The 17,874-nt window shown below is 40.3% G+C and overlaps 1 protein-coding gene across 4 annotated transcripts in view; it reads right to left on the bottom strand.

The window, feature by feature from the left end:
* LOC102222467 (MKL/myocardin-like protein 2) overlaps window positions 1-17,874 on the bottom strand; it is a 53,266-nt gene that overhangs the window by 27,981 nt on the left and 7,411 nt on the right. Inside the window, exon 1 of one of the 4 annotated variants that reach the window (XM_023340775.1) lies at window positions 15,276-15,988. The exons of 2 other annotated variants lie outside the window; for them this stretch is intronic. In XM_023340775.1, coding sequence (XP_023196543.1) covers window positions 15,276-15,387 — 112 coding nt within the window. In that variant the 5' untranslated portion in view covers window positions 15,388-15,988. Of the gene's footprint in view, window positions 1-650; window positions 1,186-15,275; window positions 15,989-17,874 lie in introns of those variants that run through there. One more of the 4 variants, XM_023340774.1, reaches the window with a different exon arrangement.

Below are 17,874 nucleotides of genomic sequence, written 5' to 3'. Positions count from 1 at the left end.
AGTGTAGGATTTCTCTTTTGCAAAAGACTACAAGTAATTTTTCCCACTAGCCCAACCCGAGCGTTTGTTTTGGTTGTATTTACCCAGAATGCTCTGTGCTTTTGTCCACTTCCTGCTTTTGGAGCGGTCAATGGCCCGCTCCAAACGTGTTTGAATACACATATGTATACAAACTGAGCCAGAGTTCACTTCAAACGAACAGAGACATAGGTTTTAGGTGGACCAGAGTTCGCCTTTTTGGTCTGCATCCATTCCCATGTCCAAAAACGAACCGGAATTTCTAGGCAAACAGAATGGAGTTCGATTTAAGCGGACAAGCTGTGGTGGTCTATGTATCATTGACTCAATTCCCAAAACGGGCCGCAATGGTTTGACCAATCATGTAAAACTCCAATAAAATACATGAAACTCCGTCATGATGTGTCAAAGTATATATAACTCTGTTCTCCTGAACACACATCTGCTAACATCCGAGTCCAAAAGAGTTTCTGTTTTATCTTGACCAGTAAACCAAACGCCTTATCTATAACTAAACCTCATAAACTACTCATATGAAGCCATAAAGCTCCGATAACTCAAATCACAAACGAGGCACATAAACACAAACCGTCTCGGATAAGTGTTCATGTTTGAATCCGCGGGTCGCCCACCTTCTTTCAGGCTGTGGTAGACCAGTCTCTCCTGATCCATCTTCAAGCATGCGTTCGCCATGTCATCTGCCATTGGGGGAGAATCCAGAGGGGAGGGTTTAAAAGACAGGCAATGGTTGGTGTCCAACATCATCACTCACAACAGAGATCGATTCTTTGGTAAGCAGTGATCATCGCTTGCAGAGAGTCCTGGATGAATTCAAAAGACTCCAGTCGGAGTTAAAGGAGGTTTGCTGCTAAACAGCAGCAGCAAAGGGAAGGACAGCGCCACGACTTGGGCTGTCCCCCGTATCAGAGTGATTGATTGGTCAGCCTCTCCTCTCCTCTCTCTCTGCTTTCCCTTCTTCCTGCTGATCGCTTGCCGGCGAGTCACGACAGCGCCGCTCCTGCGGTTTTCCCCCAGAGCCGGGTTGAAGGATTCAGCATGGGCGAGTCGCGGAGAGAAAAGTGGAGGAAAAAAAAAAGAGGCCAGCGGCTGAGGAAGGCGGACGGCAGTGAACTCGGCTCAGCGAGCCTCCCAGTGAGGCGACTTTGGTTGCAGCTCCTCCTGAATCCAGCACATGCGCACGCACACACGCCAACACGCATAAACACACACACAGGAGCGGCGAGTGTTTGCTGATAAAGTTCTCCGGCTCAGCTGTTGCCATTCATACACAGTTACAAGCTCAGGGTCCTGAAACATACAGACCACGTTCAGATTCAACACAAACACCACATACAGACTAAAAAAAAAATGTAAAAGATCACAGACTGATGTAATGTGCTCTTAAACACAGGCTTCCTTTGAAAAGCAGCCGCTCAGCCAACCTAGGAGCAGCTTTTACTGTTGGGCAGAAACATTATTTAACAGCTTCAGGGATGATCTCATCCAAGCCTGAAGTAGCAGATTCATATGAGCATTATTAAAACTAGGAATGCATCGATCCAGTATTTTCACTTCCGACATCCGAGGTTTAATATCGGTGAATACCAATCCGATACAGAAAAACAGAGCTAAATTGATTTAAAGCATTTCTTTCTAAAAAAAAATAAAAACAAAAAAAAACTGACATAAATGTACTTAAGTGCAGCAGCGCTTGTATACCTCCTGCAGTCCCATTGGATAATGATAAATGGGTCAGCTGTTCTCACGCCTTTTGTTGTTGACTATTGTTTTCTGACCAAGCCTTTTCTGACATTCCACACTACAAATAAGTAATAAAAGTATGTATGATTTGTGCTGAGATATTGGGCCAATATCGGTATCGGCCAATACTCACAGCTGCAATATCGGTATCGTACCGTAAGCGAGAAAGTTGTATTGGACAGGGTGAAATTAAGGAACAAAACAACAATCGGCAAATGGAAATGAAGAAAAATAGACTTATTTTCCAACTTTTTGGGGGGGTTTTCTGGTACAGTTTAGCTTATGGAACAGTGTGTGAACCCTCTTGCTGGCTGTAAAACGCCCCCCGTACCCCCTGCCTCCCATATGTTTTAAATAGCAAGGCCAACTGGTCATAAGTGGGCTATATTCAGCTTGGTATCACCTGTGCACCCGAGGGGTTATGTTACCCTGAGGCACCCACATCACAGCCCTGCAGACACACAAGAGAAGGTTAAGCCTGACTTTCTTAGGCTAAATCAATTTTATTAGAGGACAAGAGGGCACAGTTTATTCATAGAGTGCCGCAGGAGCCTCGCAAGGAAAAAAAGAAGTGAGCACATGTTGGGGCTTAATAGCTGACTAGTAAACTTCTAGCAGGTGACACATGGGACCAACACCTTAAACAAATGTCGTCTGAGGCTACAATTACTATCAGATATGAGCATGAGAATAAAGTCCACCTGCTGTTATGATTCACAGTCTGGGCGGGAAGCAGAGATGACTGCAGACTGTGGGATTAAGGCAAAGGAAGAAAAACAAAGAAGTCCAAGACTTTGTGTCTAGAGTTTGCTTCACACAGGTGATCCTTTTGAAACAACGTAAGAAGGAAACAATAAGAAATGTACTTCTAATTTAATTTTCAGCTGTTTTGGTGATCACTTATGTAATCCAAATTGCCTTTGATCCATACATCCATTTTCTGCTGAAATAAAAATGATATAGCATTCAAAGCTTCTGTTACTTTTGTAAAATAAATTATATATATATGTGTGTGGGGGCGTGTGTGGGTGTGTGTTTTTACGTAATTGTTAAAACAATCGCCATGATGTGACAGTATAATATGAGACAAATAATTTGTGAAAAGATTGATGTCTTCCACGACCTCCATGAGCTACTATTGCTGTATAGCTGTTTGTAGAAATGTACCGCTCCAGACCAAAGACAACCAATCACAGCCAGGAGGAGGGGCTTAGCGCTGTCAATCAACCTCTCAACAGCTAAATGTGTTGTCATCTTAGCCTTACAGAGAAAGGTGGCCATGCTAACTAGCCTTAGCATTCACAAAGACTCTACGCACACGGGCTTGACTGACAGCTCCAAGTCCCGCCTCCTGACTCTAATTGGTTGTTGCTAGTTAGCACTTGGAAAAGGAAGACAAACTCATTTTTTTGTCTGTCTGTTATGACAGTGACAGTTTCAACAAATATGTAAGAATTTTTTTAATAGACTTTACATATTGCAGCTTAAATTACTGAATTAAAATGGCATTTCAAAAAACTGTTGCTTGTGTTATACACTGTACATGCTAAAAACATTTTTAGAAAATTAAATAAATAATAATAAAATAAAAGCACCATTAGGAATCAGCTAAACCTGATGAGAGCATCTGGAATGGCAGCTGAAATAAGGAAAAAGACTATCTGTGATTACTAAAACCAGCAAAACAAGTCTGCGAGTATTCTGCCATTTATTTGCCAAAAACAACATATGCTATAAAAACTGAGAAATAGGAAATGATGTAAAGCAGAACCAAATTTAATATTAGAAATAAGAGTAATCTTGCCAGTAGATCATTCTGAAATTGTTCAGATAAATTACTGGTAATTAAAAATATTGATGAATGTTTTACTCTATAAAGAACATAAACAGTTCCAAATAAAACTCAGATAGTTATCATGTAGATTTTTAGATGAGGAATATAAGATTTTTCTCCATGCCTAAAACTTTTATGAATGAGCAGCAACATAACTTCTCCTATCCCCTGTAACAAAATGTTTCTTTCTTGTCTTTTTATAAACGTTGAAACTCAGATACTTCCCGTTGTTAAAAACTACAGTTGCGTGTGTAGTTAGACAAACAGGCAAGTGGAATTAGCTGGGAAATACCTCAGTGGCCAAAACGTGACCGGCTCTGGGCAATTTGGTAAATGATGGCCAATCAAAACAAAATGGCTTCCTCCACCCTTCCCTTCCTCTGTCTACGGAAGTAGCCTAACAATGAGGCCAGGCTGCTCTTATAGGCAGCTTTTTGGAAAGCTTAATGACATCTTGATCATCGTTTTATGTGTTGCTCTCTTGGCTCTAAGGGGATTTATACAAACTCAGTTCAATCTGCCTCAGAGAATCGGTCGTTTCTTTGGTGATACAAATGGATAATTCCCATGTACGGTCATGTAGCACAAAAATCTAACTGAAAACATCAAAACAGAGTTTAGGAAAGCAACATCACAGCTTTAGTTGATTTGAATCATTTCCCATGACTTCACTTCCCTCTTTCTATGATGTTGTGGATCACACCTTACTTTGACCACTAAACCAAAGCATTGGTAAACATTCAGACCAAGCAATCAGGTGGGCTTAAAAAAACCTCCATAAATATAGAGTTCACATGCAATTTAAAGACTTTCCAACAGAAAGTCTAAAAAAATAGAAGAAAACTAAATTATAGGGCCTGAAATGTCTCATCTCTACTCAAATGATCTAAAATAATCCAGATTTTGACTAATCTAGATTAACCTAGATTCTGACATCGAGAAAATACTAGACGTTCAAAACAATTTTTAGTGTACCCAGCTGTGTTGCCGCCGTCAGTTGTTCCTGTTGCCAACAAAGGCAACTCTGACCCAGATTAGAATCTTTAAGTTATTTTTTCAGTGTCGATAATAACAAAATATCAAGTATTTGATTAACTCTGGCATTGTGCTGAGGTGAGGAGATTTATATTTGCTATCATTCTACAACAGAAACCATTATAAAAACCATTTTGAGAAAATGTATTAATATTTGATATATTAACCTCATTTAACCAATTAAAAACATCAACAAAAAGAAGCTAAAGAAAAGTTGTCATAATCTAAACACAAGTTCAATCTGGAGGTCACTTCAACCTCCAGATTGGAGGTTCACCACAAGATGAAAAGTTTTGGCTTTAGGAGCAGTACAGGAAAGCTATTTGACCCTGTAGGTGTTTGTCTCTTCCTTTGTGCTTCACTTTAAAAACATTTCTAGGAATTTGTGAAGAGCAAAACAAAATACCGCCCACAACAAATGATAATAATGAAAATAAATCATCTTTCGTCTGATGTGCCAATAGATTTTCCCTTCCTAGTCCAGCATAAAGATTCAAATTAACGGTAGGAAAATGACATCAATTCCCGAATAACATAACATTCTTCATAAAACAAAATAACATTGAGGGCTAAATTAGCTGAACGTAAAGGGTTTATTCAGTAACTTGCAAAACATGCAGTATTTAATCATTTAGTCAACATTTGGATCAGACTCAAAAATGTGAAAAATACCAAACTAATGTATGATTAACTCTGAACAAACAACAGGTTTTAAATTATGTTCAGACTGAACTTCTGATAATCAACTAATGACAGACAGTAGAGACTCTAACCTTAAATAAACAGTAAGAAAGAAAGCACATTTGTAAAGGATGAAATGACCATGGCTACAAATATGACATTAGCCCCAGAAATCCGATAGACTTAACCAGGTTCTGATAACATAACCAATCCCCCTGGATTTATCCGGCGTACTTTTAAAGGCGCTAAGCAAAATTGTACAAATATGAATGTTTGTAGAGCTAGCCCAGCAAACATCATGAGATCAACCAAATATTAACATTAGCATAGCAGCAGAAACTTAAAGAACAGAAACATCATTATTAACAATTTGAAAAAAGAAATCTTAGGAATCCAGAGCAGCATTAGCATCATGCTAACTAAAGCAACATACCATCACAACTGATTATCAGTAAAGAACAAATGATAACAGAAAGAGCATAATCAAAACATGCTGAGCAAGAGAAGATGACATCTGCACTATCTGCTTTTACACATTTTCTGTAGCAAGGGCAAAATTTCCTGCGCCCTAAAGACATTTAATTCAACGATGCAGATTGGCTAAATGTGTAGCATTTTCCCCTAGCAACCATACATGATCAGTTAGCCAGCTGCAGTACCCTACAAGAGAAATGATAAGAGTTTATCTGGTGAGATTTACTGTTAAATGAAAGACGGTTGGTGAAATGTTGTGTAAACAACTCAGATTGCATTTAGGGACACAGTATTAAAGAAAACTGACATTGATAATAGATTTTACTTAAATCCGCTTATGTATTTTGTATTTTTTCCCTGCCAGTCAAGACAATAAGATATATTTAGGGATGGTCAGTTTGCTGTGGATCTCCAATGCCAGCGGTTGGGGAAGTTTAGGGGCCAATCGCAACTGCTTTCCGTAAACTTCCCCAACTTCTGGTAGTGGAGATCCACAGGAAACTGACCATCCCTAAATGTATCTTATTGTCTTGATGCAAGAATGCTTCCTGCCTTGAAACGTTTGTTATCAGTGATGGTCTCTGACAAACTTTTAAAGCATTTTAGAGTTCTTATACGAGTTCATATCTCATTTTAATAGACCACAGCAGAGAAATGCCAGTGTGGCAACTGTGCCCATTATTATATTAGTAATGCATTTGTGTCTGATGGTCCTAGAGCCTAATTAACTAACTTAAATCATTTCTTGCAACATCATTGTGAATAAGAGGAAAGTTTCCCTGGAAACCAGTTTGTCCAGCGTTCCTACCAGAGTCAAGTATAGAGCTGGTATCATGGCTGGAATCCTCAGTATGTTATCCTATTGCTTGAGCACATATTTCCAGACCTAAACCCAACAACTCTTACGTTCTCTTTAGGCAACTATCTACACAAAACACAACTGCATGAGTTAGTTTGGGATTATTTGATGTCTTTAGACACTGGATAATTTACTGATAGAACATTTAAAGAAAAAACTGGTCAGATGACCCTAAAAAGAATGTGACATCCTAAAGAACAGCCTGGTGTCAGTCTGCCGGGGGTCACACCAACCATTAACATTCCAGTCTTAGAAACAGACTGTGTTTTTTTTTTAACTTCGCTTCCTGATCCCAACCCCTTCCCACCCTCCCCCAACCAGTTCTGCTCTGGAATTTGGAATTTACCAGAACTCTAAACATTTGGCCAGAACTCAACAATGACATCAGACCTGGGATTTCACCATGGCTAAGCACTCTCATTTCTGAACCGCAAACAGATAAAAGCCTGAATGAGCTGGTTAACATTTTCTGAACCACAGGTGATGTTGCGGTACAGAGTTGGAGCTCCCTGGCTGCCATGTGTGTTATTATGGGAAAAGGATGTGGAATTTAGCACAAGATGCAGATGTAAAGCGCACACCAGGAAGGCTGCTCCTAATCACTTTCTACACTCACTGAAAAACAAGCTAATGTGATGGTAGACGTAGCAAATCATTTTGTTCACTAACCACTGATTTGCTAAACAAGAATTTTATCTGTGCCAGCACAAAACCACTAAACAGATTATTAAAAAACTGCATAAGTTAACGCAAAATTGATGAAAACATTTAAACAATGAGCAGAAGGTAATTCTAAACAACTAAACATATGTTAGTGGAAGCTAACACTAACAATTAAGATGACTGTCTCTCAGTCCATGTTATACATCTTCATCTCCTTCCAGTTGATGACAGCTGTCCTCAGTTTCTGATTTTGCTACATATCATTACTTTGTATGAATAGGATGATCAAAGTCGAAAACGGATGACGTAACAAAATTCATCCAAGTCATGGATGAGCTTGGATAGGTAACATTTTAAGGTATTAATTGGTTTAAAAGGCTCAAAAATGGCAGCCATCTTGAAAAATGGCTCTAAAGATGTTCATAAGTATACCACAATAAAATATACCTCAACAAGGATTAATAAGCCAGTGGAAGCCATCTTAGCACAACCTAATGTATACAGACTTCTTTATTGCTGCTTGGGTACACCCAATTAGTGCTGAGAAAAATGAATGGATTGGCTGCTTTGCAAGTGTCAAGTAGGACTGGGACATGGTATTTCAGCGTACCAACTCGCATTTTTATTTCAATTATTTTATTTATGCTCTACGGGAAAAAAAAAATAGTAAGTAGGGATGAACCGACTGTTGTTTTCTGGCAAAGTAAATGGCCACAACATGACCTTTTAACATGTGTTAAGATAACTGAGTGAATAATGATTTATTGAAGAGGACAACGAATGCTTGTAGCATGGAAAGAGGAAGTTGATAAAGGAACTGATTAGTTTGTTGTGAGATTGGACAGAATTGATTTTTTAATCACAGGTGTTGAGTGTGTACAGAATATTGTACGTTGATGTGTATTGAGCATGGTGTGACCTGTGTGCATGTTTTGAAAATTGTTAAGACTGTGAAGCTTGAGTTGTACACAGCAGTGCTCAGAGTGAATAGGGAGCTGATGTATGGTTCTTCCATACATCAGCAAGCAATAAAGTTCAGGACTCAGGACTGTCTCAACTTTCCTTTGTAAAAAGCTTTTCTATTTTACATGCCAATTCTGATTTTAGTCTATACCAATTTCTATTTTGTCTGAAAAGTTGCTAATATAGCAATTAGTTTCACATGTAAGCATCAGTTGATCAACCATCACCCAAAATTAAGGAAATCGGACCAATTTATCTGTGCACAAAGTGGAACTTCACATAATTTCAATCTCATGTAATCAGCACTGTTCAACTGCTTTTATTGAGAACATTTCAATAAGGATTATAAATATAATTTAAAAAGGTTGAGAAATACAGTTTAAATGTCTACTAGTATTTTCTTCGTCCTTGAGTACATCAAGAGAGAAAATGCCACGGGACCTTGAACTTGAATACAGTAAAGTTCTGGCCTCCAAGGTCTTTAGAGTTAGTAGGAAGAATCCGTTCAGTGTCATCATCTGAAACAAAAGCTGTCCAAACCATAACAGAAGATTAGATGATGACTACACAACAGTAAATAAATAAATCATAAAGTCTTAGAGGCAGTTGTTTGCATTACAATCCTTCTCTGGAAAAGAAGTTCTGAGGGAGGAAAGTTGATGTTGAACATGAGTCTTCAAAGGAGGGAAAATAAGGCGCTGGGGGTGTTCCTGTCGCGATGGTGACAGCTCTGTAACCCACTGTCTGTTACATAACTAACATCTGAAAATGTTTTTGCTGAAGTGAATCTCCTAACTTCATACATCACTTAAAGAACATCAACTTATTCCCTCCATTACAGCCGATTTTCCTGTCTGTCTCATAAGAACCAACTTCCTGTTAGCAAACGGAGACAGTTGGAGCTCAACAGAAGCACCAGGACTGTATTTTTGATAGTTTTCATTCAAACTAATTTGTGTGGACACCACCAGGTTGAGCTTGTTAAATTTCACAGAACTCTTCCTACTGCTCTCCTCTTCCTGTATAGTATAACATCTAATAAAAGCCTGGCTGTTAATTTGCTTGAGCGTCAGGGTTTTTTATTAGACACAGACCTTCAATGGGGTCACAGCTTTCCATTTTCCCCCCCAGACAAGTGAGTCACAGTGAGAAAACAAAAAGTATGGATACTTTCATAAAATTTAAACATTATTTCTCCTACTTCAAACTGAAAACTCAGAAATCCTTCAAACTAAGCCATTTTTTAAAAATGATTTTCTATGAATATCTTTGCTTCTCAGAACAATTGCACAAGTCAGGTTTCAACAGATCTTGTCTAATGCTTGTAAAGATACTTCTTTCACTACTAATCCAATGATTAGAATAATCTTAACTGAGTCAAAAGAAATGAACATTTGGCTTGTTTGTACCACGTTACAGCACAATGGAAGCTGAAAACAAAGACTGCATTTGAAGAAACGGTCATAAGAAACTGAATCCAAGCAACCACAGCCGTGTTCTTCGGTCTGCTCTCGCAGCACACACACTGCAGACCATGTGCGAAGAGCGGGGTTGCTGCAAACTAAAGCTCTGCGGCACTCATGACTTTTCGTGGGATAAAAAGTGAACTTGCTTGCACTTTAGGGAGTCTTTCAGGTGAAATTCTAGAACTTAGAGCAATTTGATCGAGTCCTACATCTGTTCTAATATACTCTGTGGGGGAAAAAATGCCTCGGCAATGATTGCTTGGAAAAGTCTAGCCTGCAGCTTCAGGTTTAGCTGCTGCTGTTGTGAACACCAAGCTCATGTCTTGTCTCTGAGTCACCGATATGAAACAGGAGTCTCTGGCTCGCAGCAAACTGCGACGCTCGTCTGCCAGTGGTAAACATGCAGCACTTGCTGTTGGTTGGCAGGTGACTCACAGGCTAATGGTTGTTCTATTATTCAGAACAAGCAGCGGGTGAGAGATGAGGCAAAAATCAGACCAGGCTGAGGTAACGTATCCTGTTTATGTAGCAAACTGTTCTCCACAGCAGCGGATATGCACCTGTGACGGTGGGACATTGTGAGTGAACCAGTCGGCGTGAGTGTACCAACCGAAACCATCATTCATGTATTTAAGAAGCAGACGGTTTGAAGAGGAAGACACTTGTAGGCACCATGGTAAAGATAAAACTCTAAGATCATTGTTTGGCGTCGTGTCTGGTGGCTGTTTCTCTACTGATTTGGTCTTTTTGACTCATCAGTTTTCTTTCCAACAGATTTGTTAACTTTTCCAGTTTTTCAGACAGTTCAATGCCATGAAGTTTAACAGGGTTACCAGGGCTTTTGTTTGTACCCTACCTAGCATTGGGCTTGGAGTGTTTTCCCCCACATATTAGTCACCAAATAAAACATGACATTCAAAACAACTGCCAACATGTCCAAGTCTGGTCACCCAAGCAAGTCCCAAGAGAGCAGGCTGCAAGATGCTACAAAAATGCAAAAAATGTCAACATAGAAGAGACAGCAGACTGTTGTTGGTGTTGATGTGAAAGTCAGAATGAGACTGACTGTACAAGTTTAGCTTCCATGGACATTGTGCAAGGAGAAAACCTTTCCGCTCTAAGAAAACCATGAAGGCCAGCTGTAGCTTCCCAAAGAGAACGTAGAAAAAGAGCAGAACTTCAGGAGGAGTAGCTCTTATGTTTAGCATCAACTCCACATAGTTCCTGAAAAAGAACTACAATAACACTACAATCACTCAATCGATCACTACAATAATAGCATAGCAGAACCAATCATAGAACGGCGTGCTGATAGTAATACTGTATAAAAGAGGGGGTGTGAGGAAAAAGTGAGACTTTCTGTTAAAAAAAGTTAAAAGATGAAGCGGAACTGGATCCTATAACATGACAATGGCCCAAAGCATAACAGTAAATCAAGTCCTAGGCCTAGTCAAAGCACAGATACTTTAGCCTGGTGTTTCAGCCAAAGGCGCAACACTGATTATCAAGGGTTGATGTGTTCTTACCTTTTCTTTTTTTAACAAAAACATCAAATGTGCAAAGAAGAAGAGATGATTTCTTGGTGTTTTCCATAAATTAACAATTTTCTTTTCTAAACAGAACAAAAATGAAAAAAAGGGCAAGAACTTCTTTTGTGAGTAAGCCTGTCACAGTAAGTAATTAATCACATGATACATTAAGATGAGCTCAATAATTTCCACTCTGATGATTAATATTTTTTGAAGGGCAATTCTGTTTAGAGAAAATATAATCCATTTTATTTATGGTTTCTAAAGTGTGTGGTTTTTCTTTCCATTTTATTTATCTTTTTTGGTTGTAATGTTTTATTGTGGACATTTACAATGTCTCCCAGTTCCAGTGTTAAGTGTTCTTTACAAAATGTAAGTTTATCACTCTGAGATGGCAAATTTGAATAATTATACCACTATCAATATATTACTTAAAAATGGACCCAGCACAACAATATCGTTTACCGCAATAATTACTGAAAATTACAGCAAAATTTATTATAACAGGACTATTTATAAAAACTGAACATCTAATGTGGTGTCTTAATAGTTTTTAAAAATTATTTAATATAAGCACCTAAAAGCATGTGACTTCTACTGCATCCAAACGGCAACAGCAATATTTATAGCAATCCTATTTATTTCTGCACGTTTACATTTTTTGAATCTGGAGAAAACAAGATGTCCTTTTTCCAAGAAAAAAAAAAGCTCATCAGCGGTGCTTTTCTTCCTGGCCCTGCCTGCTCAAAAGCCTGCATTTCACAACTGCAAGGCATGCTGTAAAATACAGTACACGCAACATGAGTGGGCTTGTACCTGTGGGTGTGCGGGCGTCGTGTTCCCGTTGCTACAAGCAGACTTCGCGGAGCTGATAAAGCATTGCTTTTTTTTTTTCTTTTTTGGCTTAAGGCAAGCAATCTGAGTGAGGCTGCTCTGTTTGGGCTCCCCCGACTTCTCATTATTATCCAACAGGATTTTACTTGATCGCTAATCAAAGTCGCGGAGTGTGTCGGTGCTTGCAGAAAATACCGTGCCGTCAGGACGTACTGTGAAAACGGGAAGGCAACCAAATCCAAGCAAGCGCATGTTGAGGTCCTGACAGTGACATGAGGTGTGAAGTGTGTGTGTGCGTGCTGACCAGTCATGATGGTGTAGCATGAAGCACACCTTCCTACACAGATTAGTAACATAAATACATCTGTTTGTGTGTGTAGTGGATAGTCAGTTCCATTCGTCCACAAAGAAGTAATTCTGACTCCTGTTATTCATTTCCTGCCTCTGATGTAATCCTTGGGACGTCCAATTCAACGTTATGCTGTACATACTAAAACTTAGTGTGCTGCTTTCTGAGCAAGCTGTTGCTGAATTTTATGTTGGACGGTGTTTACTTTGACTTAAATACTTCCTTCCTTCTTTCCTTCCTCCTTTCTTTCAACACTTGTTATTGTTTTTACATTTCGGTCCCTTATCTAATTAAACACTCATTTCTTCATCCTCTCCATCTTTATTAGCAATCTTTCTTGCCATCTCTCAATCTCATTTTGCCCCTTTCCTACTCTCAGCCTGACGGAGTGCTGTGGGGCCTCTGGTGCTGGCAGCCTTACAATCGGTTACATAACAGCGCCGTCAGCTCCCTGAATCACTGCTAGGTTGAGCTGGCCACTGCCAGGCTGCATGTTGAGCCAACGTACCTCCAGAAGGCGCCCAACGGCCAGAGCCGCGGACGCTTCGGTCTTCAACGTGACGGCACGTTTAATTTGTGACAGCAAACGGATCGTTTCTGCCACCTACCAGCCAGAAGTGAGTCAGATAGAGCAAGGCTTTTGACATTGCGTAGACAAAAGATGGAGAGATTATCTGTATCTGCTTTTGCTTACAGCCTAAAAATTTAATGCATTTTAATTGGTTTCTATGAGCGAAAGTAGAGCATAACTGGTGTGCATTTCTATACAACCTTTTTTAAATAATAACAGCATTACAGGGATTGTCTCAACTAAGTTTGCACGTTTAGAAACTGACGTTTCCCAAATTCTCTTTGGAAAATAGTGGACCAATCTAAAATATTAATATTTTTTGAGTTTAGAGATGTTGGAAGGCAAGACACATGCCAATATCTTACATCTTCTGTAGCCTCTAACACGCATTCTACATTGACAAGTCTCACTCTAGCTAGTTTGGGTCTAGGCAAATTGAGTGTGTCTCCGTTGGCAGTGTGTTCCTCACTATGTGGCAGTGAACATGGGCAGGAATGGGGTCGGGCTATGAGCGCTCAGGAGCTGGGGTCAACGCTCCTCTATGCGTGTATCTTTGGATGATCTATTTCCCCAAAATGTCTCAGTATATGTTTGTTGTGCACTTCCCTGTCCCAGTTGATAATGACATATGCTCCTCTGTCACTATTGTTAAAAAGGTTAGACCATGAAATTATTGATTTGCAGCTGCCATCTTGACAAGTACCAGGTCTCGTCGCAGAGTGGTTGAGATGTTGTTGTCAGAGGAAGAATTCACGGGCCAAACAACAAATACTGTACATTCTTCTGAAATTCAAATCTCTTGCAATACCCAGCATAGTTCAGCTTGCACTACCCTTGAAGTGGTTATGAAGAACAGGGAGGGGTCCACAGAGGATCTTCAAATGAAGACAAATCTAGACAGGGCAGACTGGAGAAGAATTGGTTGAAGTCATGCCCGTAGAGAAGGGGGCTAGAAAGGTCGAAGAAAGTTGAGCTATCAACATGTGGCCACGAGCCATTTTGTTTTTGGACACAATCATCAAGGTCCACAAGACACACATAGCCAAGCTTCTGTAAAACCCTCCTATTGTACATAATGGTGTTTTGTCAAATGTTTGGTTTACAAGAAATAGTAAAAACAGAAATCATGGCAGATCTTTCATACTTCCAATGGGCCTCCGACAATTGGTCTCTGACTGGAAACCTGATTTCTGGAAGTTGAGTAGTTTGGGCTATTTTCCGTATAAACAAAATTCTGACCAATAATACAATGGCTGATTTTGGCACTTTGCCTCCCTGTCTTCCTCTAGTACTGTCTTTTATTTAGCTTCAGCCACCTTACCGTCACCTCTAACCTAGTTCCCTAAAGTAAAGCATCCCCTCAGCATGACACAGCCACCACCATATTTCAGCCTGGTGATGCTATGTTCAGACTGACAATCTCTGTTAAATGGTGAGTAAAGAAATTGAAAGTAAAACTCATTATGACAGCCCTATTCTGGAGATTTCTGCTAATTTGAAGCTGACCTTTTGTACGCTCCAGAAAAAACAATTGTCTACTACTTGTTCTACCAGTATAATAGTTGGTGAGCTCATCTGTTGTGGTCATGTTTGAGACATACCCAAACAAACAGGGTTCTTGCTTTGTGCAGAAGCTGCCCGTTTCTACGGCTCAGAGGCTGTCATGAGATTCTGGGACAATCTGTTCTGACTGCAAAGAGTGGGTCATTTCTACTTCAATCTGGAGCAGAGTCGCTGACGCCTCTAACCTACTTTCCCACCCGAGCTTTGGTGTCTATCCTAGAGCATCTCTAGTTCACCTCCAACTCCGTCACCTCTGTCTGAGAACGGCTCAGTCGTCCCAATCCAGAGATCTAAGTTGACAGCTACTGCGAATGAACAGAGACCTTCAGAGAACTTCTCCATTCTAATTGCATCTTGCCAGCAACCTCATCAACCAAGTTCTGCTTTAAAGAGATCCTGAAAAGTTGGCATGCCAGCCACACCTGTTTCCTTTGCCCAGAGGAGACCAATTTATTTTACAAGTGTGCAGTTCTACATTGATTTTTTGTTTTTTTAGCTTCCCTTCAAAACTTCAGTGTGAACCCAAGATGGAACATTTTTAGGGAAGATTTAAGTCAGATGTGCATATAAAAATGCATCTCGGACGGAGTTTGTTGCAACCAAACGCACTGATTGTGTAAGAAAGAATAAAATCCACTTGCAGCCTTGAACCAAGTGTTGCTGAATAGGCTTTACCTGACTGGATGGTCATGTCCCTCTGCACCATGCCGAAGAGAATCTCTGCCCCTTCTGACCAGACTAGCCCTGCATGCTCCCCAGTGACAGCAGACAGAGTGCTCAACACCATCCAGCGAGAGAGTAGTCCAAGTGTTTTCCTGCAGACTCCAGCTGGTATTCCACAGGTAGGTGTGCACCTCACTCTTTCCTCTCTGGACTGCGTCTGCAAGTGTGGGCATGTCCCGGCAGAGAGGGCGTGTGTGGGTCTGTGTTGGCGGCGCCTTAAAGTTCCTTAGGTAACAACAAGGTTCACCCTTCGGCCGTAGTCTTTCATCGTTCTTATTTTTTGCTCTTGGAGGCTGGTTGAAGCTCCAGAAATAAAAAAAAAAACAAAGAAAGAACTAAAACAAGCTGATGCAAAGTCTAAGTAACACCATTTCATTTACTTGCTTTCCAGTTTTCTTCGCTTTCCTTCTGTTCCCTTCAGGTTATGCAATACTGCCATTTCAGAGATGACCTCCCCCTTCCTTTAACTTCCCCATCCTCCTCCTCTTACTCCTCCTGCTGCCGAAGCTGCTACAGCCTGCACTCCTACACTCTGACCAGCTTTTCCAGCTCGGCGTTCTGAACCATCTCGGTCGCATTGACATGTCCTCACCGTTATTGTTTGCTGCAGAGAGCTTCAGAGGCAGGTTTGGAGCCCAGAGAACAGGAAATGTAAAAAAAAAACTTCGCAGACCAGCATGTTAACGCCGGCATTCACATCTGTGTCTCATTCTGAAAAGATATCTCCTTCCGTGTATACACACACATACACGCCCCTACAGAGAGACGTATGTCTGGTTGATAATAAATCTCTGCTAACTCACCCATTGCTGAGGAAGGAATCTGCTGGAGTAAACAAACTGCTTAGTCTGATGTCAAAGATAAAGCTTTGAGGAGCTTTCATATGTGAGCTGGGTGTTGTGTTTTACGACAGAAAAGTATACATATGGTATTTTGTGCAAATGAGTCTTTTCACATTAAATTATGAATTTCAATGTGTTTTACTAAGAGTTGATGTGTCTCTAATAGCTTTGCGCATTCAATGACTGAAATTTTTTGCCAGTTCCTCTTTGTAAAATAGCTCAGACAGGTTGGATGGTTTCAAGCCTTGCCAAGGAGTTTAGATAGCATGTTGGTGTTTGGTGGCTGCATGCTGGAGTAGCCAGCTAGTTCTGATTTGTTCTTTTTTCTAGACTCTTGTTTCTTTTTTTTTTCTTTTGGGTGTGGTGCTGCATCTTTGGACAATTATTCTCTCTGATTTTGGATGTTGTGCAGCTGGAAGGGTTTTTGCCCTTACTTTTTTTTTTTTTTTTTAACTTTCAGACAGTTGTTATGAAGCATAACCATGGCAACAAGGAGTTGAAGATGAGGGTTTGTGGATGCAGAGCAAGACCACAGAGTAGCGGAGGAAGGGGGAAGTTCAAACCGTCTTTTCTATGGATCAAAGGGTACAGATTGTATTCCCGACTCCGACACTCTGCCCGGCTTTCTAGCTGAATCTCGGACCTGTTTGCTTCGCCTGCCTGGTCTTTATGATGCCGTTTGTCTACCGATGTTCTCTAACAAACTTCTGAGGTTTGTTAGAACTGAGACTAATAGACACTCAGGTGAACTTTTTTAATTATAAAACTTCTGAAAGAGTTTATTGATGGACAACAACGCATGTTACATTTAACATTTGAATTTGCAGAACTTTATGAAAGCCATATGTCATGTTTACTTCTGCCTCACGTATATCCATTAGTTCACTTTGTCCTGTCAAATGAAATTCTAATAAAACACAATACAGTTTTTGACTGTGACACGACAAAATGTCAAGAAGCTTAAGGAGCGTAAAAGCATTTGCAAGCAAATGACAGCCCAGAAATGCTTGTGATAGATGGGAAAACGGCCCTGCACTCTGAGCAGCAGCATCTTCTCACTGGATGAGCTGCAGGAATGCCCGCATCAACGTGTCTGCTCCTGAGTGGTGGAGTAAAGTGCCAGGAATAGTCAGACGACACAATTTTAAACCTGGGAGTGGTGGCCTGAGGCAGACGGAGAACTCGTCTTTGTGTCTGAGAGGAAAATACGATCTTACAAGAAATAGTTGCAGCCTGGAATATTTCTGAACTGTGAAAACAGCACTGCTAATACTCGTCATGTAACCAACTGGTTTGAACCCAAATGAGCACGACTGCAGGCTGAAACAACAAGAAGCCAGCGCAGATACTCTTGTATAATGCAAAGATGTGGGAATGCCTGTAGTCGAATTACACATCAACCCCAGAATCAATCTTTGGAGCGCTTAGCTTATGCAGCGGGATGAGATTGAGACTCTGTGGCAGAAAGAAAGCTCTCACTATGCTAAGGACACCAAACTGGAAACACTGGGGGAGCTACTGGTTACTGGTTCCAAGATGTCTGAGTTTTCCCTGTACAGAAACTGACGTCTTCAATTCTACCACAGATCAAACTACAGGAGGAGCTGTAGGATCTATAAGACAACTAAATAGCTGCATGAGCAAGAAATAATAATAATAATAATAATAATAATGACTAAAACACACACAATCACGGTGAGCTATTTTTA

This window comes from Xiphophorus maculatus, chromosome 10, assembly GCF_002775205.1.
Source record: "Xiphophorus maculatus strain JP 163 A chromosome 10, X_maculatus-5.0-male, whole genome shotgun sequence".
Taxonomy (NCBI): Eukaryota; Metazoa; Chordata; class Actinopteri; order Cyprinodontiformes; family Poeciliidae; genus Xiphophorus; species Xiphophorus maculatus.
The sequence above is the reverse complement of the archived record's forward strand: the minus strand, read 5'-3'. Positions and strand labels throughout refer to the sequence as shown.